General features: G+C 35.0%; 1 protein-coding gene across 1 annotated transcript in view; it reads left to right on the top strand.

Annotated features, from left to right (window-relative positions):
• Positions 1-3,113: 3,113 nt before the first annotated feature.
• The window catches only part of LOC140163752 (medium-chain acyl-CoA ligase ACSF2, mitochondrial-like), a 30,588-nt gene continuing 14,394 nt past the window's right edge, over positions 3,114-19,307 (top strand). Inside the window, exons 1-2 of the mRNA XM_072187069.1 lie at positions 3,114-3,238; positions 8,665-8,717. Of these exons, the coding sequence (XP_072043170.1) occupies positions 3,114-3,238; positions 8,665-8,717 (178 nt within the window). The remainder of the gene's footprint in view (positions 3,239-8,664; positions 8,718-19,307) is intronic.

The following is a 19,307-nucleotide window of genomic DNA, read 5'->3' as shown; positions in this document are numbered from 1 at the left end:
CTGAGTTACAGTGTAAAATGGGCATGAAGGTCGTATTCATAGGTACCTCAATTTGGTGCTACGTGTACCTCATTTAATGAGATACACGTAGCACCAAATTGAAATACCTATGAATATGACCTTCATGCCCATTTTACTGTAACTCAGAATACAATTGAGGACATTTACGGCTCATTCGTGCTGTACGGTCACAAATAGTACTTTTGACCATGCCTTCCGCGTGCGCGCATTCGATGCGACGGAACGGTTCGCGCACGCGAAACTGCCATAGCGTGATTTCGCGCTGCTGTAATTAGTTAGCCCGATTTAGCCTATTCGATTATTTTGAAGGGCAAAATATAGGTTGTGCTTGGTCGATAGAAGCTGGAGAGTCCAAACGTCAAATAATTTTCTTTTAACCAATCAATAAACAAAGAATATATTAATGAAGTATATAAAACAAATATATACTGCCTTTATTCGAAGTTCTGGTTAAAACTATGGTCCCTCGTTGAGATCAATTAATACTATTTAAAATAGTACTATTGATCTCATCTCGGGCCCATAGTTTTAACCAGAACCTCTCATGGCAGTATATATCTGTATACTATAACCGACGTAATTTAAGTCCGACTGTGTGAACAAATTGTCGGATTTAAAGCACATTACGTCAGATATAGTTATATCCGACGCTAATTCACACTGCCACTTATATCCGATACTATTACCGACGTAATGTAAGACCGGTAATAAGTGACTACATTGTAATAAAAAAGACACCTTTTTAGCAACATACATTGTTAATGGACTTAAGACTCCTAATCCTCCTTTATAAGTAGGGATAAAGATGATATCCCTATTGGATGAATTGTTTAAATTAAACCATTCACGAAAATGTTTTACAGTGCTATCCTCCATGGCCGTAAGTGTCTTCAAAGGAATCGTAATATTACAGAAAAAGAAATTCAGTTTCGAAATTGCCATAACGTTTATGGCCTGGATTTTGGCGCCTATAGGCTAAGGACATTTACTGATCTGATCAAGCGTATCATTAAATTCCTGAATAATGGAAATAAGCTGTGAATCGGTAGCTTTACCATCCAAGCTTATGTCATGACCAAGATAGGTGTATTTTCCATCTTTTCCAAGTTTTGGAATAGGGAGATTTTGAATGGAAATGTTTATGTCGGATGTATCATCCCTTTTGCTCCACTTATTTCCTGTCCTTTGGCCATGGAGGGTAGCACACTTCCTATATTTTACCTCCATACCAGTGCTGTTAACGAAGATCCCTGTTTTTTCACACATTTGGATGAGATTTTGTTTACTAGTACTACATAATGCAATGTCATCAACATAACCCTGAACAGGGTTAGGAATGGAAACAATACTATTGCCGCCCATTGTATTATACCCCTCTGTCTATGTATGAAATCAGTATAACCCGTGCTAGATTCAACTTGGAAATATGAATTTGTATAAATATCTTGAGTTAATTTAACTATTGTTTCTGGATATCCATAAGCTCTTAGTGAAACGATCATGAATTCGTGATTTATGCTGCCAAATGCATCAGCCAAGTCAATGAAAGTAACAAACATTTTTCCTGATTGATGACGAAAGTCAGTAATTGAACTTTTCAAACAAAACACATGTTCTTGTAACCCATATCTAGGCATTGAACCTTTTTGATTATCAGAAAGTCTGTTATTATCAACAATCCAAGGTATAATTCTTTTTTCCAATAGTTTCATGAACAGTTTGTAAACAGTCACAAGTAACACACATATACGAATTTTTTATTCAATAATGAACAAATACATTTGGGCCACCAAAGCGGCATTATAAATCATTACATGAATAAATTACAAACAACATGAAATTGAACAGGAAGAATTAATTGATTTTGGTGAGCCTGTATCGCAGTCTCCAAATGATGTTGGTTCCAATCATGGAACTGACAGAAGCATACTTGGCAACAGCCTTGGCAACACGTTTGGGGAAGCCAAGTTTCTTCAACCCACTTCGGAAACGAGTGACCCAATCACGAAGACAAGGATTTTGCAATCAAATCCGCACAATGTGAGCAAGTTACAAAGAGGAGTATACTTTTGGAACTTTGTGTTGTAACTTTCCTCAATGAAAGCATCGAAAGGACAAGTTACTTCCAAGATGAAACACTTCATGTTTTCGTGATCAATGAGAAATAGGTCTGGTTTTCTTGCTTGAATGTCCTGAAAGATGTTTGCGAATTCAATTTCATCATCGTCATTCGTGATCAGGGCACCCGAGATGATCTTTTCACGGTAGATATCACACCTGTTGTATTTTTTAATTTCCTTTTCAAGGATATTCATGATCCGGTTATGTCTTGAAATGTAATTGTAACGAAATTGCATGCAGCCGTTTGCTACATGTGATGATGTCATTTCCAACTTGCAACTGATTGTCCGGTAAAGAACGTTTAAAATGAGGCGAGGTGGCAATAAAATATTTAGCATATTTTCACTCACTCAGAGATGTATTTCATCAATGCAGTTTTGAAGTGCAGAAAGAGTCGACTGAATAGATGCTAAATCTGAAGGTATATGAAAGAACTATATTTGAATATCGTCTGCGTAGACAAGATAGCACAAATTGTTCTTATTATGATCCTTCCAATATGTATGGTATAAATCGTGAAACATTTTGGTCCAACGATCGACCCCTGTGGAAGTCCATAGCGCATATCATGAGGAACAGAGTGCACATTGTCAACCAAAATACAGGTTGTTCTTTTGCTGAAATATGATCTGAAGTTCCTGTTATGCCATTCACACACTCTAATCTGTTGAAGAAGATACTGTGGTTCACAGTATCAAAGGCGGCACTTAGATCTAAAAGCACAAGGAACGCGCCTTTCTGGTCATGCGTGTCTTTCTTTTGACACCACTCAGGGGTCATACCTCCTTTTCATTTTAAAATACGAAAATGACCCCATATTTATTTACATTTTGCTCTCACCAAATGTCCCTTACTGTGAAAGTGTCAACCATACACGTATATCTATTCCATATTGAAGTGCCTCCATACATAATAAAAGCTAATAATATATACATTATATTTATACTCAGTCATGCAGGAATGCCCTGATCATGTCGTTTGGGACAGAAGGTGCACAAGTTGGAGCATTAATGCCCATGATTAAAGGAAGTACTACAATCATTACAGGACCTACTTTCGATGCACAACTAATGGCCAATGCTATCCACAAAGAAAGGTAAGGACATTTCTAAACTAAAACGCGTACCACCATTAGCTGAACCATGGGGCTTCGACCGTATATTGTGGCATACCTAAGGACAGGGAAAATGCGCAATGCGCAAAAAACACCGAATTTTAAGATTTGCCCAAAATAACCATTTTTTAAGTACTCATTTTTCAAAAACCTGAAGTTTTCACTAAAATCAAAGAATCCATAATGATCTGCAACGCAATCCATAAAAAAGTATAGAAAAATAGCCGTCGCAGAAAATATAGAAGAAAAACAGTAAAATATTGCATAATTTGAACTTTTTTTTTTGGGGGGGGGGAGAAAAATCATGCATTTAATTGCGCATTTTCAAAAACTGGTGCGTGCATTTTACTCTTTAAAAAGAAACGCATTTTCTCTATGCTTAGGTACCCAGCAAAGGGTATAAAACGTTTTCATAACATTAAAAAACATTTTTTGATAACCTACTGCAAATGTTTTAACATAATGTTATTTAAGGGGGTACTACACCCATGGCCAATTTTGTGCCTATTTTTACATTTTTTCTCAAAAATTATAGCGCATTGGTGACAAGTAAGATATGTATATTATAGGGGCAAGGACTATACACAGAGGATGATTTAAGTACTTCCCACCAGCCCACGGGGTTTACTGTGCAGCAGGCGATCAGTGTGAGTAACATGACACTACTGCTATGCTATACTGCATACAAGTGCGTGGTTAAATTTGAATTTGTACAGTTATATTTACATAAAAAACGATGTGAAGATGCTGGTCGATTTCACATTTTATGGTATCTACAGAAGGTGTGAATTATCCTTTAAACACACATCACTTTTGTTCTAAATCGACCAAGTAATAATGACACACGGGCAATTCTAAAACAACATCTTTTGCACAGAGTTGCCTTCTTGACATTTCGAAATATGAAAAGGACGCAAAATATTAATATTGACCCTAGTCTTATGAGTCGTGTCTCCCCCGTGAGGAAAATATTTTTATTACATTATTTACTCTTTTCTCTTTCATTTGACACCACTTGGGGGTCATACGTTCCATAAATTATGAAAAGGAGCCAAAATATGAACATTGACCCGGGTCTTATGTATAACCCCCGGTTGGGCAATTGTTTTTATTGACCCAAGTCTGATGAGGCGTGTCTCTCCCGTGAGGAAAATATTTTTATTACATTCCTAACTCTTTACTCTTTCATTTGACACCACTGGGGGTCATACCTTCTTGAAATTTCGAGATATTAAAAGAAGCAAAAATATGAATACTGACCCGGATTTTATGAGCATTTATTTTTATTATATTCTTTACTGTTTTCTCTTTCATTTGACACCATTGGGAGTCATACCTTTTTGGCATTTCGAGATATGAAAAGGACCCACATGAATGTTGACCTGGGTCTTATGATAAGTGTGACCCCCGGGTAGTGTGTTACTTTTTCCTCTTTCATTGACATCACACGGGTGACCATACCTTCTTGGCATTTGGAGATAATATGTCTATTTACGACCAAAAAGCTAGTCAGTCAGTCCAGTCAGTAAGTAATTCAGATATACTAATATAGTCTGAAACCATTTCATGGCTCAGAGAAAACAATACTTTTGTCCATTGGATTTTTTTTCCAGCCATGGCTTAATTCTGAATTGTCACCTAATTTGGGTGTACTTTGTCTTGGGTCCAATCTCTATCATGGAAAGTTTGCTATATCTTTCTAAATATAATGATTGTTTGTTCTAGATTTGTGTTTTAGCGTTTCATATTTGAAAGAACTAATGTTTAATTGCAACATTTCGAAACTACAAACCCAAACTGGGTGCTATGATGTACACGATTGGGCTACGAGTATGCATTTTACCAAGTTAGCAATAGGTATTTCCTTCATGTTGCCAATGCATGACTTTCTTTATTATACTCAAAAACGGACTTTATTATACATGTACTAGAAAGTTGTTTACGTGCATATAGGCTCCTTCACAGCCGGTTTCTGTTGTGTATGTTTACAACTGAGCCACATACAGACTGGGTTGCCGGGACTACCAGACAAAGAATCTGTTTTTTGACTATAATTTGGCCTCCTATCAGTTTTACTGATAAGATGGCTAATTGAAAATAAACACTTATTTTATAAACAGATAATGCTCTGTGGTTATTTATGGATGGAAACTTAGGAAATTGCTATTAATGAAATAATTAATATATTAAACATACATTTTGCTTTGTTAACGATGGAAATCCGTTCACAAATATGGTTTTTAGGAACCATTCGACAATAAACATTTTGAACAATTTTACTCTATGAAAAAGGATACAATTGCACCCCTGCTGATCCGACTACTGATAAGCTGTCAACAAGCATTGACAAGTAAAGTGTGACCACTAATTAAACAATAATAATGGGCATTATCTGACCATTCCCTGATCTGACCAGAGCTGGGTATAAATAGTGCAGGTGCCTAATACCAACATAGAAATTGCTTCAGTAAAAGTCATTAGGTTATTACACTATGAGATATTGAGACTGAAAATCACACTGAAAACTGCAGAGTAACGCTGAAAAATTATTCAATAGATAATACCACTGAAATAGCACTGAAAAGAGTTCTTTTGTTATCAGATTAATGTCTATAGAGGCCTTGCATGTGACGTATCATCCCGTAAATATGACGGACTACTCAAATGCATTCAACAAAAGCATGATTGCAATCTACCGTGACAAGCTCGTGACAGTTCGTCTCACACACATAATCCTGCACTACGATCAAATAGGTTGATGACAACATTTGATTGAATGGACTGCACTCCGCCACAACTACGGTGAAGGACACCGGTTCAAATCCTTTGTTTGGAGTCAATCAATAATTTCATGCAGGGCCTCTATAATCACACTGAAAATTGACTGCAACATTCTCAAAATGAGAGGCCATTCATTAATCCCACTGAAATGGTCCTAATCACACTGAAATATATTTTCTGATGCTTTTGTTATGAATAATAATCCCTAGACAACAGGCACGCTGAAAATACCCAGAGTAATAATAGAAATGGCTAGAGTAACGCTGAAAATGGTTTTCAGTGTGATTTTCAGCGTCAAACTTTCACAGTGTTAGAGGTCATATAATGGCCTTCCATCGATTCTGGTACATTTCTTTTGTATACTTTGAGTAGGTAACTTCAAACCAAATAATTGTTTTCTTCATACCACTTATAAGAAACTGAAACCAAAACCGAAACTGACTGACACAAATGTTCAGTTTTTAACAAAAGGTAGACAGAATGAGTTCGATATCTTATGATTCAAGTGGTTAGGCAGGACAATAGGAAACCACGTGACCAAAACCAAAACCAAAACTAAAACTAAACATTTGAAATGAGTGTACGTATCTGTTTGTGGGACCATCGAGTTTTAATTGTAGCTTGATGGTGGCACAGTGTCAACACCCTGTATTATAAATATTTTTTTCCATACAGCTCAATACTCCGTTGAAATCAATATTCTATTATTGACACAGACAAAGAAAGTTTACATATGCATTGTGTTATACAGGGTGAGTCAAAAAAAGTGCAATAGAGCAAAGAATCGATATTTATGTAAGAACCACGTTGAACTTTCCAATTATTGAAAGTTTCTATAAATGCCACACTCAATACGCACCCGTTGTGAAAAAATAAAGTCAATCACATCTACCGTTTAATTTTTATGAGTCCTTTTGCTACGATACCCAATTTCATTATTTGTCCACGAGGTACCATGTATTTTGAATGAGAGCACACAATGCATGATAAAAGCACCAGCTCTGAAACTGACTTTAACTTAAAACGGTTGATTTTTGTGTTATTTCAATTTCTTTTTTCTGTTCAAACAAACTTTCTAGCATTACTTTAAGTCCTTCATACCTCACTCGACTTCAACTCCAGTTTTTTTAATCCCAATATGTCCAACTTATTGGATATTTTATAATTCACCCCACTTCAATTTGCGCGCATTTCATTTCGACATTTGAAAAAATCCGCCTACAAATGTGTATCTTTTTGATAGAGAATAAACATCTTTAAAGTAAAGGTAAAATGAAAATAACAACAAATAATGTTTCTTTTCCTTAAACAAGACCAAGGAAAATAACAATTTTGGTGCTCCATTTTATTTCAATGCCAATGAGGTTAAGCAAATAGCCACCCATAGTGGGTAGGAGAACATGAAAACTAATATGAGATACTGTATTAGGATCACATATTAAGTATCATGTGAGAGTATACTCTTGTACTCCAGAAGACAGGATCACATATTAAATATTTGACACCATAGAATATAAAAACTAGTAATTTGATAAGTTAAAATAAGATTTTTAACGGAATAAATCTAAATAATATGATTATGCAGTTTATTCCGTTAAATATTTACTATAATTTCCCTCATTCTTCAGGCCCTGCCCTCTATCGGGTGCTAATTTAAAGTTTAAGCTTGATTGCTATTGTTTCTTTGTAAGCCTGCGGCGCAACCTTGAACAATATTGTCCTTGAGATAAACACTGTGGTATCTCATATGATAGTCATGGTATGCTTAGCCTGAGTCGCTCGGCCTATCTCGAACAAAATCGCGATGCGTAGCTGTTAAAAAACGAGAGGATTCGCTGTACTATCACGGCAATTTTTAACACGAAGATATAGGGATGATGACGATGTGGGTGGGACCATCTTCTTTTTACCATGTTGTTTATTACACTGCTTATCCATGGATCAATTAATTTATTTGCACTTCTCTCTATATATCCCCAATTAAATTATTTTATTAATTTAATTTAATTTGTTCATACTTATTGATTATTGATATTATTGTTTTCACTACTATTATTATTTCAATATTAATTTTTTCCAACTCTAGACATGATATTATTGTGTGCTCCAGTTCTTTTCGTTCATGATTGAGCATTGTTGAGTGAGCGGGTGAATCCTTTTCTCCTATTCACCATTGATCCTTCTCCTGCTCGCTTTTCGCTCAGTTTGTGAAAACGATATGTTCATGTCGTAATCTATTTCTCATTTTAGATTAGATTTCTAATCTCATTATTTTTTCCCTTTTATTCCATTTGATCTCTGATGCGTTGGATTGAATTTTAATTGAATTGTTTTATTTATTTAACTCATCAACTTATCATTTAGTTATTGGTTAATTAGTTGATTATTGATTAATTAATTGGTTAATTAATTGATTAATTTATTTATTCATTTATCCAAATAATTTAATTTGTTATTTATTTATATTCTGTTTATATTATCTTATGTTTTCCCTGGTGGTTTGCCTGGGCTCTCTATGGCTTTCATGTTTTGTGGCCTTAATGTTTTAATTTTTCATACCCCATTTCTTTAGTGTAATGTAATGTTATGATAACTTATAAATACTGTAATTGTTTCTATCATCAAAGATGTGTTCATGGTAATACTGTTGTTGATAACTGGATGTGTTTTAGTTGTACTGGTAATTTATTTCCATTCAATCACATTCTTGATGATAATGAATTTAAATTTAATCTTTTTTATTTTAATAACTCCATTGAATATAATAAGCTGCTAAGTTTAAAACTGAATCCTTTCTTGTTAGTCCAGTCAATCTAAACAAATTAGTGGTGTCACCCATCACTAATTGCAACAGAATTTGTTTCACTTTTATACATTTTAGAGATGTCCCCTGAACATCATACCAAAAATATACTAAAATATACTTGGTGGAAAGGTAGTTTTTGGCGGGAAAAGGTCATACAGTCAAATTTCAAAATTGCTTTAATCTTTTTAAAAACTATACCAAAGCATTCCTCTAGTCTTAAGGATTCAGAAAAAGTATAGTTTGTCATATCTCTGATGTATCATTCTCACGTTATAAGCAAAAAGGTCAAATTTCAAATTTTGGGCTCCACGTGGGTCAACTTCGAAAAAATGCTTGAAAATGGTCTCAATGTGTTCGTCCTTTAAAAACACTCCAAAATAAGAATAGTTTCCCATATCTTGGATGTTTCGTTACCTAGGTAGCAGGGTAAAAGAGGTCATTGACCATTGAACTCTATTGACCCCGACCTAGTTTTCGATGTTACGCATGTAATTAAACAACCTAAACAGTGTAAATATTCTTTAAATGAATTATGTTTGCAAGCCGAACAATTTGAGACCATTTTGGTTAAAACCAGACAATTTTTAGTTTTTTGACCTCTGTTGAACCCAACATTTGACCTTTGACCTTTTCGGTTATAACTCAAGAACCGTACATCACAAACTATATTTTTCTGAATCCTTATGACTAGAGGAATAATTTGGTATAGTTTTTAAAATGATTGGAGCGATTTTGAAATTTGACCCTAGAACTGGCTCAGTTCCTCGGACTATGAGGCCGCGCGAAGCGCGCCCAACGAGGCCGCGAAGCGGCCGAGAGGGCGCGCGAAGCGCGCCCGGCGAGGCCACTTCAGAGGACTACTTCCAGCGGGTACTGGTCACGGCACTGGGTCCAGGGCTAATTTGACCCCTGTATGACCTTTTCCCGCCAAAAACTACCTTTCCACCAAGTATATTTTAGTATACTTTTTATATGCTGTTCAGGGGACATCTCTGAGATTCACAGGAGTGAAAAAAATCTGTTGCAATTAGTGGTGAGTCAAAACCCACTTTGACTGGACTATGTACGATGATATTGTTGATAATGCTATGCCAAAGAATCTGTTTAAACCCAACTGTGTTACCTCTTGTAACTATTACTTTGATAATTCACTTGATATTGATGCTTCGTTCAGTGACAGTTTTTCAATTTTACATTTAAATTCTCGTAGTTTTAACAAAAACCGTGACAACATAGAAATTTTCTTATCCAATTTGAACCACACTTTTTCTGTAATTGCATTGTCGGAAACTTGGTTTAAGGAGGATCAAACTAATTTAATCGATATTTCCAATAATAATTTAATTAGTGTACCAAGGAAAAACAGGAAAAGTGGTGGTGCTGCTTTGTATATTCGCAATTCGCTTTCTTTTAAATTAAGAAAGGATCTTGATTTAATTCAGCATGACTCTTCTGTTAATGTCATTGATCACTCCGAGTGATCAATGACGTTGAAATTATGAATTCTAAGTGTAAGAATATCATTATTGGTAATGTTTATCGTGCTCATAGAACTGATGTTGATTCATTTAACTCTAATTTAAGCATTGTCTTGATGTTATTGCAAATGAAAACAAACAGTGTTATATTTCGGGTGATTTCGGGTGACCTTTTACAGCACGAGACTGATTCAAAAATTCAGAATTTCCTCACAAGTTTCTTTGATCATAACATGTTTCCGCTATAGATCGCCCCACCAGGATTACGTCACATTTTGCCACAATTCTTGATAATATATTCACTAATGTCTTTGATAAGAAAATTAAGTCAGGTATATGCGTGTCTGGCATCACAGATCATTATCCTATTTTTCAATTCACTGATTCTATTTCAATTTTGAAATGTAATTTTGTTGGATCTACACACGGTCGTTCATTTACTCAACGTAATATTCATTCTTTTACAAATCACCTTGAATTAACAAATTGGAATCATGTTCTAAATGAGGAATCTGTTAGCCAAGCGTATAAGTTATTTATTGATAAACTGTCTGCATTATATAATCGTTGTTTTCCCATTAAGGCTTAACGTGTGAATCAAAGTTGGAATCGTATTCCTCATAAACCATGGATCACAACTGCTATTTTAACATCCATCAGTCGTAAGGACAAGCTGTATCGTAAATTCAAATCTTCTCCAACAGATGCCAATGAGCGTTTACTAGTAAATTATAGAAATACTCTTAACTGATTCGTAATTCTAAGAAAATGTATTATCGTAATCTACTCAGTGAACACAAGCACAACCTCAAACAAACCTGGAAAATTCTAAATGATCTTTTAAATAACATTCCAACAACTGATCCTAAAATGATTGCCAATGGTTTTAATGATTTCTTCACCAACATTGGTCCTAAGTTAGCTAAAAATATTCCTTCTGCACATGTTCCTTTTGATCAATTTTTGAATAAAATTCCATCTCCACAGAATTCACTTTTTCTCACACCGACGGACACAAATGAAGTTATCAAAATCTGTGCTTCTCTTAGATCTGGTGCTAGTCCTGGCTATGATGAAATTAGACCTGATATTGTAAAATCTGTTAAACATCTGATTGCTTCTCCGTTGGTTCACATATTTAATTTGTCTATTTCTACTGGAATTTTTCCAGATGAGCTTAAGCACGCTAAAGTTATTCCTATTTTTAAAGCTGGCGACTCTAATTTATGTAACAATTATCGCCCAATTTCAATCCTTTTTTCTGTGTTTTCAAAAAATATTTGAGCGTATTATTCGTAAGAGACTTTATAATTTTCTTACATTTTATTCATTACTTTATCAAAGTCAATTTGGTTTTAGAACAAATTATTCATCCTACATGGCTGTTTTAGAGGCATACAATATGATCGTTTCTCATCTTGATAAAGGTCACCATACATTGGGTATATTCCTGGACCTCTCCAAGGCTTTCGACACGATTAATCATGATATTCTCATTGAAAAACTTCGCCATTATGGAGTACGTGGAAAGGCCTTGGAGTGGTTATCTTTCAAACAGAAAACAATACGTTGTGTTCAATAATTGTAAATCTCATTTAAGAGGCTTTATCCGATAGACTCAGATGGTAGGTGGAAGATGGGGGTCAGCAAATTTTGTTCATATTTTGTCAATCAAACATGTGTCCATGAGTATTTACAGTGGAGGTATTAACAATTTTTGAGGACCCCCCACTGGGAGATACTGGACCCCCCTCAAATTTACCCTCATGATTGTCTTCTCAGACACAAAAATTTTGAAATGTGCACTAACTTTTGATTAGAGTCACGTAATAACTCGCATCTGCAGACATTTTATTTATACTTCACAGTAATAATACACATTTTGTCTCGACATAACAATTAAAAATTCTTTGGACAACATTTGGGTTGTTCCATTTTCAGAGAGGGGTGTAATGGCCTTTTCAGCAATTGTGTAAATGTGAAATATCCTAATTTTGAAGCAAAGTTTGCAAGATGATTGTGAGAGTTCCTCAATATTTTTGTCAAAGTTATTTACTTGTTGGATAAAGTAGATATAGGTTGAACAATTGAGCAAATAAAAATCGTGGAGACTTTTTCCGTTTTAAAATGAGCACATCTTACTTTATGCTCTTTTTCAGAAAAGTGCAAAATCCTAATTTTAAAGCAAAGTTTGCAAGATGATTGTGAGAGTTCCTCAATATTTTTGTCAAAGTTATTTACTTGTTGGATAAAGTAGATATAGGTTGAACAATTGAGCAAATAAAAATCGTGGAGACTTTTTCCGTTTTAAAATGAGCACATCTTACTTTATTCTCTTTTTCAAAAAAGTGCGATATTTTCATGCTAAACTCAGGTACGGTGATTTTCTAAGTTTAAAAATGACAATATTTTTCTTTATTTTTAGCTGTATTAAATAAAGCCTAAATTTTCATTTAAGCTCCAAATTTGTCTATCTTTACAGGTAAGGTTCAGTTTTTATTAACAAATGTTAGAAAGTGATGCAGCTATTTCAATATCGAAACTAGTACTAAAACGGGCTCTGTTAGCAGTTATTCGGAGAGGGCCTACTTTTCTTGTGAAATCGAATTTGCTTAATGTTACTGGGAAAATTCGCTTAAATATTAGTATAAATGGCAATTGCCATGACAACTGCCTTCTCTTTGAAATCTCCTAATACATGTAGCTTAAAATTAAAGAATCCATGTATATCAATATACTTATAAAGTGTAATACAAACTTTTTTAATGCAACAAATTGCTCAAAATGAAGAAAATGGGTCAATTTGGGGTCAAACTGCCCAAAATTCAAAGATCATAGATTACTGGGGAAATTCGTTTAAATATTAGTATAAATGGCCATTGCCATGGCAATTGCCTTCCTTTGAAATCTCCTAATACATGTAGCTTAAAATTAAAGAATCCATATATCAATAATATACTCATTAAGTGTAATACAAACTTTTTTAATGCAACAAATTGCTCAAAATTTGGGGTCAAACTGCCCAAAATTCAAAGGTCATAGGTCACAGAAAAATGTTGTTGCTGTCATCTGGGATGAGGGAGGCAACAAAAGTTGGTATATTGCGTTTTACCTTGATGATAATGGGGACGAAACGCGGGGGACAAAACCTTCGAGTGGATCACCTGATGCGCGTTGGTACTGATACCGGGGATGAAAGCTGTTAGCAGCGACCACAGGGCACTGATGATGATATAGGACACTATCATGCAGCAGTTTGAGATTGTGCCTGTGACACTTATCAGTTTCCGTAGCAACATAACAACTAGCCATTTATATTATGTGTGTTTTTTTTGTTGTAAATTTTACCTCATATTGTGGAGATGTCCTTAAAAATTTTACTCCTAAATAGCCAGTATCGAGGATAATAATTCCTTAGCAATTTGCAAAATTGTTCCTTAGCAATTTGCAAAATTGCTAAGGTCTGTTTCTGTCAAGTTCTTTGTTTCTTTCTTTCTTTCTTTCTGTCAATCTTATAATGAGCCACCGTAGCCATATGCTTTGAGCCATGTTGACCATAGTTGGTCATTAGGACCATTGGGTGGGGGGACAAATGAAACATGATCAACTTCAGGTCAAAGGTCATCCACTTCTGGTCAATGGCCAAAAACGTGATTTCACTAAAAATGCTACTTCTTCCACAAATTATACAGCACGATGATGGCACTTGGGTACATGCATCAGCTATACCCAGTGTCTAAAAGTTATTGTCCAGAATTGGGGTCAAAGGTCATTAAGGGGATACTTCCGGTATATGACCAAATACCCTAAAATGCTGCTGCTGTCGCAAATATATATGGTACAACAATGTTACTTGGTCATCAGGACCAATAGTTGGTGGCACAAATGTCACGTGACCAACTCAAGGTCAAAGGTTATGGAAAGGTCATTATGGCCGAAAATGTTATTTCCTGTTATTTTTACTAAAACTGCTACTCCTTACACGAATTACACAGCAAGATGATGTCACTTGACACATGCATTAGCCTTGAGGTCAAAGGTCATACGAAGGTCATTATGGCTGATGTGATTTTCTGTTCTGTTACTAAAAATGCTAAGTCATTCCACAAATTGTAATATAGCATGATAACATTACACATTGTATTCATCCATTGGGGTCAAAGGTCATTGGGGTCAAAGGTCATGCAGATATTACTTCCGGTATGTAGAAAAATACCTTAGGAAGTCGCACTCTAATAGCGCATGACCAAAGTTGCACAGAAATATTTACATGAATATTGAATAATTTTTGGTTAACAAAATGATTTCACAACTATGGAAAATAATTATGTAATATAATTAATAATTATAAGGCCAAATAAAAATTAAACATGTTTCACGTACCCTCCCGCTTCCTTTTTTGAGGTTTCTTCAATTATATATTTATTCAGTTATAAAAAAAAAAAAAATATATCTAGGAAGCAGAAATATTTCTATAGCCTTGCTAATATACAAGAAACACTTTTGGAAGGTTTTATGAAAATTAGAGGGGCCGGCCTATATCCTCAGAACAAAATAAAAAGAGGCCTCCTCCTTTTCCAGGCATTATTGTGTATGCTAAAACAGCTCAAATTATGGGTATTCACACCGATTTTGCCATGAAAATATAAAATAAAAAGTCCACTCTTCCTCCTTTTTTACAAAAACCCGGACTTGAAACATGTTTTTTATTTTACTTGGCCTAATTATATGATACTACAAACTTCTGTTCTATAGTTATACATGTATATTCCAATGAATTACACCAAACTGCTGGACCTTTTGAACTCACATATGCTATAGATGAGCTAACAAATTAACCTTGCTCCCATTGTCCCTATGGTCAATTTCAAATTACAGTGCATTTCAAAAAGACCTCTCAGTAAAATCAGCATATTATACTACTGCTGGCTGTTTATATGCCTTAATACATGCATGCATGCTAGATAGCTGGGCTAATTAGCCATAGGCCTAGTTAATTAGCTATTGCTAAGGTCGCGTATATGTGTATGCGCAATTAGCTCTAGTTTTTTCTCCCTCATCTTATTTTAACATACCAGTGATACCACTGTCACCGTAGAAGGTCAAGGGTCAATACACATGACTTGGTTGGAGCTCTCCCCTACTGACAGTGTAAAAAAAGATCAGGAAAGGAAAATTTATTATCCCTGATACTGGCTATTTCGGGTAAAGTTTAGGTCATGTTCACATGATGAGGGAATTTGTCGAAAAATGTTACCGGGTAAATGTGCTTTAAAATTAGTATAAATGGCCATTGCCATGGAAACTGCCTTCTCCTTGAATTATCCTAGCTCACAATTAAAGAAGCCTCGTATAATTAGTAATATAAAGTGTAATACAAACTTTTGTAATGCAAGAAATTGCTAAAATGTAAATACAATAAAATCCATTAAACTATCAAAATTGTATAAAAGTCTGCAGTGCAAAATCTACATTTTTACTTGATGTAACGTATGTTGTGTGTCTATTTTGTTTTTCCAATTTATAATGTTATGTAAGTTTTAACCTGTTGTCTAGCTTTTCTGTAATTTAAATATGAGGTCTATGGGCCTGGTTCAAAGTGTGGGTAAAAAAGGTGCATTAGGTCAGAAATGGTCGTAACTCAACACATGAAGATTTGAGACTACTTCTAACTGCATAAATAGATTGATTGACCCAAAACAACATAGACTAGACGCCAGAACCTGGTAAAAAGACCCAAAAATGACAAAGTTATGGCTAAAAATGTGATTTTCAGGGAAAAATGCGGCCATTTTGGATTTTTGCTGTGCACATTCTTTTTTAAAACCCAGGCTTAACATTTGTAATTTCATGTTGAGATAGGCCTAGGTCAAATAGAACATACAAAAAACCTTATCCCGAAGCAAAACAAAACAAGTCCCATTTATAGCCCACTCCTAGCATTAAGTTCCACCCCCAGGTTATTAGGATTTAGTACTTTGGGGTATGGGGCCCTACTAGGCCTAGTTCCTACAGCTTAAGTACTGATGCATGTGAAATAATTAAGAATCAGAATAGGAGCTTGTGATTCATAATACCACTAACATGTATGAATACGAGCTTGTGACATGAGGTAGGGGCTCATATTCAAGGAGCATTAGGCCTATCTACTGGCGATTTTACCAATATGCTCAAGAGAAACACCTACCCCTGTATTTGATTTGCATTCTTAAATGTGGTTCTTAACTCCTCAATGCAATAACTGACTATTGGCTCAAGAAAAGGGACTGCTACAGTGAAAAGATCTTATATTTGATGTTGGTGTTGTATATGGCATCATTATACCAATGTCACATATTGGGAAAATGTTTGTGTTCTATGAAAAGTAAAAAAGTCTCCATGATTTTTATTGCATTATATAAATGACCTATGTACAGAGGTTCTCTCCTGTAATGAACAATGTGAGAAAGATTGAGGAACTCCTACAATGACGTCACAAAGTAGAAGGATATTTCACTTTTTTCAAAAGTTGTAAAATGTGAAATATGGGCCCCCACCCCTGTTCATAAATGGAACATCCCAAAATAAACATTTGTTGTTTTATATTTTTTGATAAAGACAACGGATGAAAGAAGGTGTGTAGAAAAATTTACTTTCATAGATGCTTGTCTTAGGTGCCAAAATTTTGTTCAAAAATGGCATAAAACGGCATTTTACAAGTCAGAGAAATACGTGTTAGGGGGCATATTTTAGGGGCCCCATATTTCCCAGGAAGGGGCATAGCAGATTTTTTTATACTGATTATTATGAACACTTATCCAAACTTATTAAATTGCCAAAATATGGTTGAAATTTGCTGACCCCCATCTTCCACCTTTTTCCCATGGCATCAGTATTTCTCAGAAAATCTCTCTTAAGTACTGTTCAATGCCGTGTTCCCAAGGTTCTGTATTAGGTCCCCTTCCTTTTTATTATTTTCCTTAATGATATTATATATTGCGAGAATAAATTTAATCTATTCAACGTTAACGTTAAGGTACGTTAATCTGGTTGAATGGATTAAATTTATTCTCTCATTGTTAGATTCCCAGATGATTGAGAGTACTCACAAAGATATTATATATTCTTCGAAAGATTTGTCTTTTTTTATTTAAGCAGATGATACAAATGCTATTATGTCCAATCCGAACCTTGATGAACTTATTTGTTCTGTTAATAATGAATTAATTAATATTTCTGTATGGTTCAAAGCTAACAAGTTGTCCCTTAATGTTCAAAAAACGAATTATATTATGTTTAAAAACCGTCATAGCAATCGCACATATCTCAATACTCATATTTTTATTGATGGTAATGAACTTATTAAAGTAACTCGTACTAAATTTTTGGGTGTTATTCTTGTTTGGCTTTCAGCGTGGAATACGCCTCAATGTCTTGGATGAGTGCCAGCGCCAGCACTCTAGGATTACTAGACTCTATCCAGAGAAATGACATTCGAATCATAGGCGTGAGTGAAGAGGAAGCAAGTACAGAGCTGAACATCACATCTCTCCGTCAAAGAAGTCAAGTGGCTACAGCAGCAGTCCTCAACCAAATGCACACCAGCGTGTGTCCACCAGAAGGCACTGCTACCAAAGTCAGTCAAAAGAGCTAACCGCCCCAGCTTGTCCATGCCTTCCTATTCTCTCACAGTACCAGTTTCTAGAGCAATATCTACAGATAGGACTTTCATCCACTCTGCAGTTCACGTTTGGAATAGCCTACCAGATGAAGTAGGCCTAGTCCACACCACTCCACGCCATACATAAATTCTGCCAGTCACATTTCCCCAATATGAAATTTTTTTAAAGTAAAATTTTAAGTTTAATTTTACTTCATTAAAGTTTGGCGGAGGCGGGGTTCGAACTCACGGCGCTCTGCTTTGGACACATTATGAACCCAGCGCCTTAGACCACTAGGCCACTTGTCTTGTTGGATTCTATTTGAAACTTATTTGAAGATATAATCGCAACTTCAACATAGGCCTACCACGTGACAAGCAAAGGCAGAAAACGTACCATATTTTGGAATTTTATTTGCCTAAAAACATTAATGTGTATTATTAGCGCTCAATTGCTGTTAACTGCGTGTTTTATACAAAAAAATCCAACAATAAACATGATAAATGGGCGTCTATATGGACAATACATTATATCGATTTTGACACGTGCTTGTGTTTCAGTACATTTCCATGGTCAGTAAAATACTATAGAGGAACCTACCATTTTCTTGTATACACGTTCGATGTTTTGATCAAGTATGTGAATATTCGACATTAGACCCAAAATGTTTTTTCAGGAAATAAAAGATTAGATTACCATAAAAACGAAACAGTAATCTTTGGTTGGGTCTAATGTAATATTCACATAGAATTTTGAACGCCTTTTCTATCCTTATTCTTGCTCAATTAAAAAAAATATTTTGGCGTATATAAAATTGAAATAAAATCCTCTGCCTCTTAAACGACATAAAATGTGCCACAAATTGGGTATCACGAATCGTTATATATGATGTGCAGTTAATATTCATATTTTCTTTTATACCGAGGATGCTTCAGTTTTGACAGGAAAAATATTTTCTTGAAAACCCTCTCACTCGGTTATTTTAAAATGTAACCACGCTTCCCTAGAATGTGCAATAAATTAGCATTAAAATTTTTCTTATTCTAACAGCAAGCGTTTCTAGAATGTAGTATGGCGAACCCCGCCTCTGCGAAAATAAATTTATTTATTTATTTTTTTTTTAAATTTCATATTATGTTACGGAAATGTGGCTGGGAGAATGTATGTATGGCGAAGAGTGGTCCGATGGGAACGGAATCTCTTGTAAAACCCATTATACAATGTTATAACATTGTAATGGGGTTTAACATTTCTGTATAGTGACAAAGACCATAGATTACTATAAACTGACCGTATAACAGTGACAATGGCAAAAGCGTTTCTAGTTATCTGGGAATCTTCAGTAC

The sequence above is a fragment of the Amphiura filiformis genome, chromosome 11 (assembly GCF_039555335.1).
Source record: "Amphiura filiformis chromosome 11, Afil_fr2py, whole genome shotgun sequence".
NCBI lineage: Eukaryota > Metazoa > Echinodermata > Ophiuroidea > Amphilepidida > Amphiuridae > Amphiura > Amphiura filiformis.
The sequence above is the reverse complement of the archived record's forward strand: the minus strand, read 5'-3'. Positions and strand labels throughout refer to the sequence as shown.